General features: G+C 40.6%; 1 protein-coding gene across 1 annotated transcript in view; it reads left to right on the plus strand.

Moving 5' to 3' along the window:
• The first annotated feature begins 2,212 nt into the window (after positions 1 to 2,212).
• Positions 2,213 to 13,291, plus strand: part of ATF6 (activating transcription factor 6) — a 219,850-nt gene continuing 208,771 nt past the window's right edge. Inside the window, exon 1 of the mRNA XM_067728453.1 lies at positions 2,213 to 2,366. Within this exon, the coding sequence (XP_067584554.1) occupies positions 2,315 to 2,366 (52 nt within the window). The 5' untranslated portion in view covers positions 2,213 to 2,314. The remainder of the gene's footprint in view (positions 2,367 to 13,291) is intronic.

Consider the following 13,291-nt stretch of genomic DNA (forward strand, 5'->3'; position numbering starts at 1 on the left):
GGAGTATAATTGCTTTACAATGTTGTGCTAGTTGCTGCCGTATAACAAAGTGAATCAGCTACATGTATACATATATCACCATATCTCTTCCCTCTTGCGTCTCCCTCCCACCCTACCTATCCCACCCCTCTAGCTGGACACAAAGCACTGAGCTGATCTCCCTGTGCTATGCGGCTGCTTCCCACTAGCTATCTATTTTACATTTGGTAGTGTATATATGTCCATGTCTCTCTCTCACTTCGTCCCAGATTACCCTTCCCCCTCCCTGTGTCCTCACATCCATTCTCTACCTCAGTGTCTTTATTCCTGTCCTGCCCTTAGGTTCTTCAGAACCTTTTTTTTTTTTTTTTAGATTCCATATATATGCGTTAGCATACGGTATTTGTTTTTCTCTTTCTGACTTACTTCACTCTGTATGACAGACTCTAGGTCCATCCACCTCTCTACAAATAACTCAGTTTCGTTTCTTTTTATGGCTGAGTAATATTCCATTGTATATAAGTGCCACATCTTTATCTGTTCATCTGTCGATGGACACTTAGGTTGCTTCCATGTCCTGGCTATTGTAAACAGAGCTGCAATGAATATTGTGGTACATGACTCTTTGAATTATGGTTTTCTCAAGGTATATGCCCAGTAGTGGGATTGCTGTGTCATATGGTAGTTCTATTTTAGTTTGTTAAGGAACCTCCATACTGTTCTCCATAGCGGCTGTATCAATTTACATTCCCACCAACAGTGCAAGAGGGTACCCTTTTCTCCACACTCTCTCCAGCATTTATTGTTTGTAGATTTTTGATGATGGCTATTCTGACCAGTGTGAGGTGATACCTCACTGTAGTTTTGATTTGCATTTCTCTAATGATTAGCGATGTTGGGCATCCTTTCATGTGTTTGTGGCAAATCAGTATATCCTCTTTGGAGAAATGTCTATTTAGGTCTTCTGCCCATTTTTGTATTGGGTTGTTTTTTTGATATTGAGCTGCGTGAGCTGCTTGTATATTTTGGAGATTGATCCTTTGTTAAAATTTGCTTCGTTTGCAAGTATTTTCTTCCATTCTGAGGGTTGTCTTTTCATCTTGTCTATGGTTTCCTTTGCTGTGCAAAAGCTTTTAAGTTTCATTATGTTCCATTTGTTTATTTTTGTTTTTATTTCCATTTCTCTAGGAGGTGGGTCAAAAAGGATCTTGCTGTGATTTATGTCATAGAGTGTTCTGCCTATGTTTTCCTCTAAGAGTTTGATAGTGTCTGGCCTTACATTTAGGTCTTTAATCCATTTTGAGTTTATTTTTGTGTATGGTGTAAGGGAGTTTTCTAATTTCATTCTTTTACATGTAGCTGTCCAGTTTTCCCAGCACCACTTATTGAAGAGACTGTCTTTTCTCCATTGGGGATATGTGTTCTTAAGGTAGAGTATTTTAAATATTCAACTGCTGAAATGCTTTAAAAAGAAATTCCATTAAGTAGCATTCTTGAAACTGCTTCGTCAAACTTAGTTAAAATTTTCAGTTAGAGTTTGTGACGTAGATGGATTTTTCTAAACAAAACCGTTTCTTAAGTTTTAGTAATAAAAAGACTGGCAATTTACCTTATTGTAGGTCTTAGGGTAGGGTCGCTTGGACTTTCACTACTAGGTACTATGCTTTAGAAACGTATGTTTAAGGAGGTGAGTTTGATTTGGGGGAGTTTATCTTTTATATTTACGTTTTAAAATTTGTTTAAATAAACATAGTCTTTCTAGAAGTACGATTCATAGTATTTTTGCTTATCTCAGGTACTGTGCCAGTGGAGAGGCAGCTCAAACGAATTTGGAAAAAATAGTTGTGTGTTTTCCTTCCACACACTTGTGTATACGGAGAACTTTTACATTGATAGTGAGTTTTTCGTAAAAATTAAACCAACTTTACTTTCTTAATCTCTAGTTTTGTTCTGATATATCTACACTGTGGTATTGAGAATGATACTCAGGGGACGAGCCAGTATGTTCAGAAAGGATTTTCTTCCCCATTTTTTATGTTATCAATATATCTTATTTAACCGAAGTAGTGATTACGTCTCTTTCTTTTTTCCCTAAAACAGCGGGACAGAAAATGCCGAAACCTCCAAAAGGGAAATATTTACTCAGAGATTTGCTTAAAATTAGCTTAGTCTCTGACGTCACTCGCGCCGAAGTAATTTGTCTTCATTCGGCCACCGTCGCGTCAGCGTTACGGGGTATTTTGTCCATCTGCCGCCACCGTCCCAGATATTAGTTGCCGAGTTCCAGGGCAGGCGAACGTGTGTTTCGGGGGAGCCGGCTGGCGTTGCCGGCACCATGGAGTCCCCTTTTAGTCCGGGACTCCCTCACCGGCCGGATGAAGAGTGGGGTGAGTGGGATATGAGACTGTACCAGGGGTGGCTCCAGGTTTCTTCCCCCTTACTTCTGCGCATTTGTGGTGACAGGTGTGGACGAACCCTGCCGAGGGAGCGAGGGCCACTCGTTGCTTCCGTCCGTGGTCCTAGTAGAGTCTAGCAGAACCTGTCGGTTTCTGCCCTGGGGACAGCGAGCGTAAAATGTTGCCTGATTGGAATTACTACCGTGTTTCACCGCTTCCTCTGGGAAAGTACCAGGTGATGATTTTGTGGAGCGAAAACGACGTCATTAGGAAGCTTAGGGCAGGACGGCTGTGACCATCAAAAAGGCTGCAAGCTATTTTCTCAGAGTGTGGGATGTGGGAGATGCTTGCCATGGAGTGTACGTGTACGTGTTTGGTTTGTGTGAGAGAATGTGAATCCTCATCTCGAAGCTTCCACTATTGATCGAGGCTGATGCCCATCTTGGCAGAGAAGCAAAGCACCCCAGCACCTGACCCCAGGTCCCTGATTACGTAGACCTAACGCTTATAAACGGGTATAATCCTGATTGCTCTCCGAATACAACTCTGAATTTTCTTGTTATGGATATTTTGTTTGGTTTTGTGGTCAGGAAGAGTGGAATGGAATGTAGTGGAAATGAGAGTGGAGAAGCTTTATCATCTAAGTGTTTAGAAGAAACTTATATTCCTCCCTTGTTTGCCAGACATAGTACTAATACTGTTCTTGGGCTTCAGTATGAATTTGGGGTTGTATACGTCCCTGAATGTGTCCTGCGGTGAACCTACACCCTTCACTAGCTTTAAAATTTGGGGGAAACCCAGACTGACCTTCATTTTTTCCCCCTTGGACCATCGTTCTCAGTAGCAAGAGTGTAATCTCAATTCTCTTTGTTGAACTGAAGTCCTCATTTGATTTTCCAAGGGCAGAACTTCTCTTAAATTATATAGTGTTAGAGATTTATTTCAGTCCTTGGATAGGTTTTCTATGAGTTGTTGGAAAAACGTTAGACTATCTCTTCCAAATGTATTTTCCCAAGCCAAATGTAGTCGTAGTAATAGGAACAGTTGCCGTTAAGCACTTTATTTGTGTCAGGTGCCCTGCTTAGCTCTTACATCCCAAGCCAAGTGTAGTCGTAGTAATAGGAACAATTGCCGGTAAGCACTTTATTTGTGTCAGGTGCCCTGCTTAGCTCTTACATCCCAAGCCAAGTGTAGTCGTAGTAATAGGAACAATTGCCGGTAAGCACTTTATTTGTGTCAGGTGCCCTGCTTAGCTCTTACCTGCATTATCTTATTTAATCCTCCCAACAGTCCAGTGAGGTATTGTTATTTTACAGATGAGGAAGCTGAGGCTGAGAGAGAACGAACGCTCAGAGTCTTATAGCTAGTGAGTGTCAGAAACAGGATCAGTACCAGGTTTGTCTACCTCCAAAGCCTGTGCACTTAGTCACTATTCTATATTGCTTTCCTAAGTTATTTCTACAGATTTGATTTTTACCAAGATCCCCCCAGTTATTAACAAATCTACTTCAGTATACTGGGTTGTTATGATCTGTTTTCTCAGCTAGTCAACTATTATATTTTCATGATGTTTCTTAAACTATAACTGTGAGGCACTTCCTGATAGCATTATTATGTCTTCTGATACCCAGGCTGCATTTTCCTGACTAATCTGACCAGTTGACTCCTAGTCTTAATGTTCTTTAACAGAGCATTCAGTTCTTTGTAGTAGGTTCACTGACTCAGCTCAGGTACCTTGCCCTGCCCCTCCCTGAACATGCCCATTTCCCATGGTTTTCCAAGCTTCTCTTTTCAAACTGTTAACAAGCTTTTCTTAGTGGAACACTTTAATTCTGCTTCCTCAAGTGTTCAGTAAGCAGGATAGATTTTGCAGGCACTGGAGTGAAAGGTTACTGTTTGCTAACATTTCTCAGTAGAATATGGACTCTTTTTCTGGGAGTTGCCATTTTGGGTGTTCAAGTACTTCACTGATTTATTTGACTTTTTTTTTCTATATTAGAAGCTAGCTAGATAAAATTTTTAAAATCAGATTATGTAATTAGTACTTGTGACTCTTAACAACTTTGTATAATTAAAAATGACTTACTCAGAACAGCCTATGATGGGATGTGCATCCCATGTGCATTTTCCCTTTATGTGGGGTGATGAAATTTTGAACGGGCCTATAAACATTTTCTGTAAAGGTCTAGATAGTAAATATTTTAGGCTTTTGTGGTCATGTGGTCTCTGTTCTGACTCCTCAGCTCTGCCAGTTGTAGTACAAAATCAGCCATGGACAATGTAAACTGAGCATGACTATGTTCCAAAACAACTTTATTTATGGATGCTGAAATTCTATTTCATGTAATTGTTTTTAATACTTAATAGAGTTTACTTTAAGTACAGTTTTAGATTTACAGAATAATTGAGGGGATAGTACAGAGTTCCCCTGCCCCCAAGTTTCCCCTATTGGTAACATCTTGCATTACAGGAGTACATTTGTTACAATTGATGGGCCAGTATTGATACATTAGCATTAACTAAAGTCCATAGTTTATATTAAGATTCACTCTTTTTCATTCTGTGGGTTTTGACAAATGCATAATGTCATGTGTCTACCATTACAGTATCATATGGGATAGTTACACTGCCCTAAAAAATCCGCTGTGCCCCACCTGTTTGTCTCTGCCTCCCTCCTCCAAAGCCCCAACAACCACTGTTCTTTTCACTGTCACCTAGTTTTGCCTTTTTCAAAATGTCATATTGTTGGAATGATAGAGTACGTAGCATTTTTAATTTGGCTTCTTTCATTTAGCAAAATGCATTTAAGATCCCTCTATTTTTAATGGTCTGATAGCTCATTTCTTTTCAGCACTGAATAATATTCCATGGTATGGATGTACCACAGTGTCTTTTGGGCTCCCATAACAAAATACCTGGGAAGCTTAATGAACAGACATTTATTTTCTGACAGTTCTGGAGGCTGGAAGTCCAAGCACAGGTGCCAGCATGGTCAGGTTCTGGTGAGACTTCTCTTCCTAGCTTATAGATGGCCACTTTTTATTGCTGTGTCCTCATGAGGCAGAGGGGTGGAAAGGGAAGGAGGGAGGGAAGGAGGAAGAGGTGGGGGAGACAGAGAGGTAGGTAGGTAGGTAGACCTATCTCTTAGTCTTATAAGGCCACAGTTCTAGTAGATTAGGGCCCCACCCTTGTAACCTCATTTAACCTTGATTACCTCGTAAAGACCACCCTACCTCTGGATGCAGTCATCTTGGGGGCTTCAATATATAAATTTTGGGGGGGATACAATTTGGTCCATAGCACACAGTTTGTTTATCCATTTACCTGTTGAAAAACGCCTTGGTTGCTTCTAGGGTCTCAAAACCAGTTAAAGACAGACTGAGGCCAGGAAAGAGGGCCAGGCATGGGGGACAAGAGTGACAGGTTCCGGCTTATAAAGGGCTTACATGCAGTGAAGGGACAGCCACAAACTGTTCTCCAGTGATGGACACTGCACAGAGAATTAAAATTGGTTGCTTTCAAATGTTGGCAGTTATATATAAAGCTGCTATAAATATTCACGTGCAGTTTTTTTTTGGCTGCACTGTGAGGCTTGCAGGATCTCAGTTCCCCGACCAGGGATTGAACCCGGGCCATGGCAGTGAAAGCGCCAAATCCTAACCACTAGACCACCAGGGAACTCCATTGCAGCTTTTTATGTGGACGTAAGTTTTCATATAAATTGGGTAAATATCAAGGAGCATGAATGCTGGATCATACAGTAAGAGTATGTCCAGTTTTGTAAGAAACTTTCAACCTGTCTTCCAGAGTAGCTGTGCCATTTTGCATTCCCACCAGCAGTGAATGAACATTCCTGTTGCTCCAGTCCTACGAACATTTGGTGTTGCCAGTGTTTCAGATTATAGCCATCCTGATAGGTGTGTAGTGGTATCTCATTATTTTAGTTTGTAGTTCCCTGATAACATGTGATGTGGAGCATCTTTTCATATGCTTTATCTATTTGTTTTTAAAGGAAAGGTCTTTTAAAAAATATTTGTTTATTTATTTTATGTTTTGGCTGTGTTGGGTCTTAGTTGCGGCATGCGGGATATTCGTTGTGGCGTGCAGGCTTCTCTCTCTAGTTGTGGTGCTCAGGCTCTAGAGCATGTGGGCTCTCTAGTTGCGGCATGTGGGCTCTCTAGTTGTGGATCTCATGCTCAGTAGTTGCGGCACACAGGTTTAGTTGCCCTGCAGCATGTAAGATCTTAGTTCCCTGACCAGGGATCGAACCCATGTACCCTGCATTGGAAGGCGGATTCTTAACCACTGGACCACCAGGGAAGTCCCCATATGCTTTATTTGTCATTTGTATATCTTTCCTTTCCTCTTTCCTTCCTACCTCCCTCACTCCCTCCCTTTCTTTTTCTTACAATTTGCAAAAGCCACTTTTTTTTTTTTGCCGCACATAAGATATATGTACCAAGATCAGAAGCTTCCATCTGCCACTGTGGTTTCTTTGATAAATTCAGTGTCTTCTGTGAAAGTTCTCTGTACCCTCCTGCGTTGACCAAAACCTGACTCCCCTGATAACACGGTTTTCCCTAAAGTCCTAGTGAATGGTAGCTCTTTTCATTCTCAAAACCTTTTCTCCATTAGGGCCTCTGAAAGTGGGTTAGTTATCTTCCTTGTTCTTCATTGCTACTTTTAGATCATTCTCCTTTCATCCTCCCTAAAAACATCCAGGCTTAAATTTCACATTGTCTCACATGCTGTCCTCTCCCTCTCCCTCTCCCTCTTATAGTCATCTGGTGATTTCTGGTTCACTCTCCCTCACTTTTTGAAAAAATTTAGTTCCTAGCTTATTGTCACTTTCTTTAACACTCCTTCCATCATGATTCTTGGCTGATTTCAGTATTCTCAGAGAAGATCCTTCAAATACCCTGATCTCTCATTTCCTGGGTCTCTTCTCCACCTTCCACCCTGTCTCAGGCATTTTCTTCCCCAATCATAAACCTAAACCTTGTCAGTACTAGTAACATAATCTCAGTTTCCAACATCCCACTCTGACCATCACCTTCTGTCTTACCAGCTCACTCTCTTTAGTACTCCAATTCCAGTGGTACCTTCAATGCTGCTGAGATTCTGCCATCTTTTCACTGTCCCTCGTCCCCTTTATGTTATCACTTTCCCCTTATCCAGTTTAAATTCCATGGACAATCTCTGTAATCATTCCCTCACACCCTCAATATCCTTGTCTCTCTCTTGTTTTGTAGTTCTCTATTTGATCAACTGCAACCTTGGCTAAATCCAACTCTGTCTACTCCATGAATGCACTCAAGTAGCTGAAAGTGGCTAAAAAAGAAAATTCAACCGTGCTGATTGGTCTCACTTTAAATTTATGATACTAACCTGAAATAGACCATTAAGTATTACCTGGCTGATCATATTTCCTTGGTCCTCTCTCTCTGATGATCGTTTTTATAAAGGTTCTTCTCTCCTCAAACCTCCAGCACCTCCTCCTGCATTCTTTGAATCAGAAGAGAACTGCTGCAATCTCCTACTACCTCATCTACGCGTGTACCAGTATATTTGCCTTCTCTTTGTTGGTGGGAATGCTAGAACCGATCACTTCTATATGTGCTTTAGACCCCTCCTTCTTTGTTTTATTTTTTTAAAATTTATTTATTTATTTTTGGCTATGTTGGGTCTTCGTTGCTACTCACGGGCTTTCTGTAGTTGCAGTGAGTGGGGGCTACTCTTCGTTGCGGTGCGTGGGCTCCAGGTGCGTGGGCTTCAGTAGTTGTGGCTCATGGGCTCTAGAGCACAGGCTCAGTAGTTGTGGCACACGGGCTTAGTTGCTCCATGGCATGTGGGATCTTCCCAGGTCAGGGCTCGAACCCATGTCCTCTGCATTGGCAGGTGGATTCTTAACCACTGCACCACCAGGGAAGTCCCTAGACACCCCGCCCCCACCCCTTTATTCAAGAATATTGCTCAAGCTCTTCTTCCTTCTGTTTCCTGAGTCTTCATTTCCATCCCTACATGTAGTTGCTTCTCCTGTCTAGAGTGAAAAAGAAAGAAAAACCCCCAAACCCTCTTTAGATGTTACTTCCCTTATAGCTTCAACTACATTTCTCTTTTTTATTTTACAGCAGAATTCTTTTTTAAAAAACGTCCATGTTCACTGACTCCACTTTCTCTTTTCTCACTGTCTCTTGAACACAATGCAGTTAGGCTCCACCACTCCACCAAAGCTGCTCTTTCTAAGGTCACCACTGTTTTCCAGTGGCCATTTCTCATCTTACAAGAAGTAAAAGAATAAGTAAATGGTCAAAGCAGCAGTCAGGTGGGAAAGCTTGCTGAGCAAACAAAAACTAATAGCTACCATGGTTTACTACTGTTAGGAGAAATCTATATAGTAGGTAGTGTGGGGTTGGTGAAAAAGATATAGAAGTAGGTAGTAAATTTTAGAGATACTTCATAGGTAACCAATGCCACCAATGTCACCACTTTCTCATGGATCTTTCTAAGATATTCTGTAGTATACAAATGTATTTATCAACCCACTCTCAGTTTTTTTAAGTATTCACAAACCACAGAAAAGTTAAAAAAGACCAGTACAGTGATAACCTGTATTTCCCTTATCTAGACTTACCGTTAACATCCTGCCATACTCACTCTTTCTGTCAGTATTACCCACACTTCTCTCTTCTCTCATTATCTGAAAGCAGGCTGCAAATAATATGAAACTCCTAAACACTTCACTGTGTATCTCCTAAGAACAAGGAAATATGTATTTTTAAAAAGCATGAATTCATGCTAATACCCACAGTTCAAAGCCAGTACCACAGAGTTCTTTCTCACCTTCTTGCATTATATACTTTTATTTCTCTTTTCCTACTGTGTAAATCCTGATTCCCAATAACATCCTATGTTTTTATGGGCTCACTTTAGCTGCTCTATTGAAAATATACTGAAAGAGTGTCAAGGGCAGAAGCAGAGAGACCATTTGTAGGCTACTGCATCAATCCAAGTGATTTATGATGAGAGCAGTGGAGATAATGGAAGTGGTTGACTGTGGATATATACACATACACATATGCATATGTATATACCCATGTGTATATATATATTTCTTTAAATAAATTTATTAATTTTATTAATTTTATTTTTGGCAGTGTTCGGTCTCTTCTGCGCACAGGCTTTTCTCTAGTTGTGGTGAGCGTGGGCTTCTTATTGCGGTGGCTTCTCTTGTTGCGAAGCACAGGCTCTAGGTGCACGGGCTTCAGTAGTTGTGGCACATGGGCTCAGTAGTCGTGGCTTGTGGGCTCTAGAGCGCAGGCTCAGTAGTTGTGGCGCACGGGCTTAGTTGCTTCGCGGCATGTGAGATCTTCCCGGACCAGGGCTCGAACCCGTGTCCTCTGCATTGGCAGGCAGATTCTTAACCACTGCACCACCAGGGAAGCTCCCCATGTATATTTTTTATTCAAAATTTAAGTTTTGGAATAGTTTCAAACCTACAGAAAAGTTATAAGAACTGTGCAAAGAACTGTTGCATGCCTGTCAGACAGATTCCCTGATTGTTAAATTTTACTGTATTTGCCCCATTTCTCCTTCTTTAGAGAGAGAAAAAGAGAGTGAAATGTGTTGTTAACTCATTACCCTTAAATACTGCAATGTGTATCCCCTCCTCCCCCAAACAAGGTTACTGTCCTGTATCACTGTCATACACTCCTTCCAGTCAGGAAATGAACATTGATACAGCGTTACTATCCAATTCACAGATACCGTTCATATTTTGCTATATGTCTTAATAATGGCTCTTTTTCCTTTCTAGTCTGGGACCCTACCTGCAAACACACATTACTTTTACTTTTCATGTCTCCTTAGAGTTTTTCAACCTGGGATGGTTGCTTAGTCTTTTCCTGTTTCTTGTATTCTTGACAGTCTTAAAGAGTACAGGTCTTTTGTTCTGTAAGATGACTCTAAACCTAAGTCTATATACTGTTTCCTCATGACCAGAATCAGGCCATGAGTCCGTGACAGGAATGCTAGAGAAATGATAGAGGCACACTATGTTGACCTGTTCCAAGGTGATGTTCACCTTGATCAGATTGTCAAGTTAGTATCTGCTGGATTTCTCCACTGTAAAGTCACTATTTCCCCTTTTACATTTGATTCGTATTGGGCTGGCCAAAAAGTTCCTTCGGGTTTTTTTGGTAACATCTTACGGAAAAACCTGAACAAACTTTTTGGCTAACCCAGTATTTTGGGGGAGATAATCTGAATGCCACCAATGTCCTATTCCTTACTAAACCTTCACTCACCAGCCCTGGCCTCCATTGATAACTCCAGCTTATATCAAGTACCACTCTAATGCCAAATGGTGATTCTCTCTTAACATTCTGTGTACATTTATTAATTGACATCATACTGTAAGAAAAAGCTTTCTCTGTTTCTTTGTTTATTTCATTATGAGCTCACTAATTCCTATTTGATTCAATGGGTTGTAATCTGGCTTTATTTTGATGCTCAGATTTTCTGAGAATTGACCAGTAAGAGTCCATTCATATCAGCTCCTTTGTTCTTTTGACATGTTTCCATCATTCTCTGAGGATTTCCTTATTTTCTGGCACAACAAGATTTTCCCAAGCCTATTTTGCACTTTCTCTGCCTAAGCCCTGGAATCAGCTCTTTCTCTAAGGAGCCCTTTAGTGGACTTCCGTTTAGTAGAGGATGGTATTCAGTATCCAAGGTCTGGAAACATACGATTTTTCAGTGCTGGTGGGATGTCTTCGTTTCTAGGACCTGTTAGCAGACAGAACTAGGACATACATGTATGTATATGTGTACACACATATACAAACATCTATAATTCTTTCTGTGTATGAATATTTTAAGAAAATGTGTTCGTATTAATACTTCTAATTCCAGTGCAACCTCTTAGGGTTCTTTTATTCTCTTCCCTTTTCACGTTTCTAAATCCTTTCTCAGAAAGTGAGAAACCTAGCTCTAATATATTTTATCATTTGCTCCATCAATTAACACATCTGTTTGGTACTATCACTCTCCTAACCACTCAGGCTGCTTCTTACATCTGCCACTCCGTTCCTCCTCCCACTGCTCCATTTTTTTGGCATCTGAGGCATGCTGCCACCTCCACAAGGCACCTCCCCTCCTATATCATCCTATTTCCTTGGGTACCAGGCACATTGCCACAGAGGATGACACACACAACCCCACCACCCTCCTTGCTCTGCTGACATCTCTGTTGGGAAGAGTAGGGAAGGGAAGGAAGAATGGAAAGGAAAGGTAAGATGCCACATTACCAATACATACTTTGAAGACAGAGCTGACAGGATTTACTGGTAGATTGAATACAGAGAGTGAGGAAGTAAGCAATGACTCCTAAGGTTTTTGACCTGAGCTCCTGGGATAATTGAATTGTCATTAACTGAGATGAGGACGAACCAGTAGGAGGTTTGGTGAGGGATGATTTGAAGCTCAGTTTTGGATGTGTTAAGATTGAGATGCCTTTTAGATATCCAAGAGGAGAGGTAGAGTATTCACTGTGTACATGCGTCTTGAGGTATGGACTGGAGATGTATATTTAGGAATCCTTGGCGTATAGATGCTATTTAAAGCCATGAGCTCAGCTGAGATCACAAAGGGAGTAGAATAGATAGAAAAGTTTGCACTAAGCCCAGGGACAATTTCATGTTAAGAAGATGAAGAATAACCGGTAAGGTAGGGCCAACCAGTAGGGTGGGAGGAAAACCAGGTGAGTATGGTAATTTGGAAGCCAAGTGAAGAAAATGCTTCAATTAATATGAAAAGATCAACTGTTTCAAATGCTATTGAGAGTAAGATGAGGACCATGAATTTACCATTGAATTTAGCAGAGGAGAAATCATTGGTGACATAATACCTGATGTGTATGCGTGTGTATGTGTTGGGGGGGAAGCTTGATTTGAATAGGTTCAAGAAGGAAAGGGAGGAGAGAAATGAGAGGCAGCAGATAAAGAACTCTTTCAAGTTTTCGCCTGTGTGTAAGGTACATAGCCACAGTCATCTACTTATATGGGTTTTTTGTTTTGTTTTGCTCTGCAGCTGAGTTTAAGGTAGTCCTTTTCTGAGAGTTATATGAATAACCTTTCATTATCACTACACACAAAAAATGTGCTATGTATTATTTTGTTTTAGGCTGGTGAAATGTTTCTACCATTGGCCAAGTCGGTGAGAGACTTGCAGTGTAGTTCTTATATATGTGAAGTAGGGACATCACCAGAGCAAATTTCAGTGGTATGTTAGTAGGGAGTACAAAGGCAGACTTAGATTGGGAAACTCTTCAAAGTGCTTGAAGTTCTGAAATGTTAAAGAAAATAGACACATTACAGATTATACAGTAATCAGTCTTCTTTGGCCTTATCAGCACCTTGACCTGTGTTCATATATTTCTCAGTTTATAGGAAATCTTATTAGGAAATTGGAACATAGTTAGATTTGTTGAAATAAATGAAATGGTTTAGATGAGTGAATTCCTTATTGTTTGGATAGAAAATTGGTTGTACCTCTAACTTAAGGCAAGGATGGCAAATACCTGGTACCTGTGTTGCCATATTCCTCTCCTGTCATCACCGCTGATCAACCATGTCACTTTTTTTTGTGCTGAACCCAGATGAAGCCTCAGAATTTGTGTTAGTAATGTTCCAGAAAGTCACTATCAATTAGTCCAACATGACAGGACATAAAACCTGTTTTTTAATCCCTGGTATAATGATTTAGTTCACAAGATAAAAATTATGTGGAAAACAATACATATGTTAGAAACCAGCTTTGAATTGGTTGTCATTCACACTCCTAGAGTTTATCAGTAATAGTAATGGCTAATGAGAAACCCTAATAGAGCTGGCATAAGGATACAGCACTTATTCTTT

Source organism: Pseudorca crassidens, chromosome 2, assembly GCF_039906515.1.
Source record: "Pseudorca crassidens isolate mPseCra1 chromosome 2, mPseCra1.hap1, whole genome shotgun sequence".
In the NCBI taxonomy this organism is placed as follows: Eukaryota; Metazoa; Chordata; class Mammalia; order Artiodactyla; family Delphinidae; genus Pseudorca; species Pseudorca crassidens.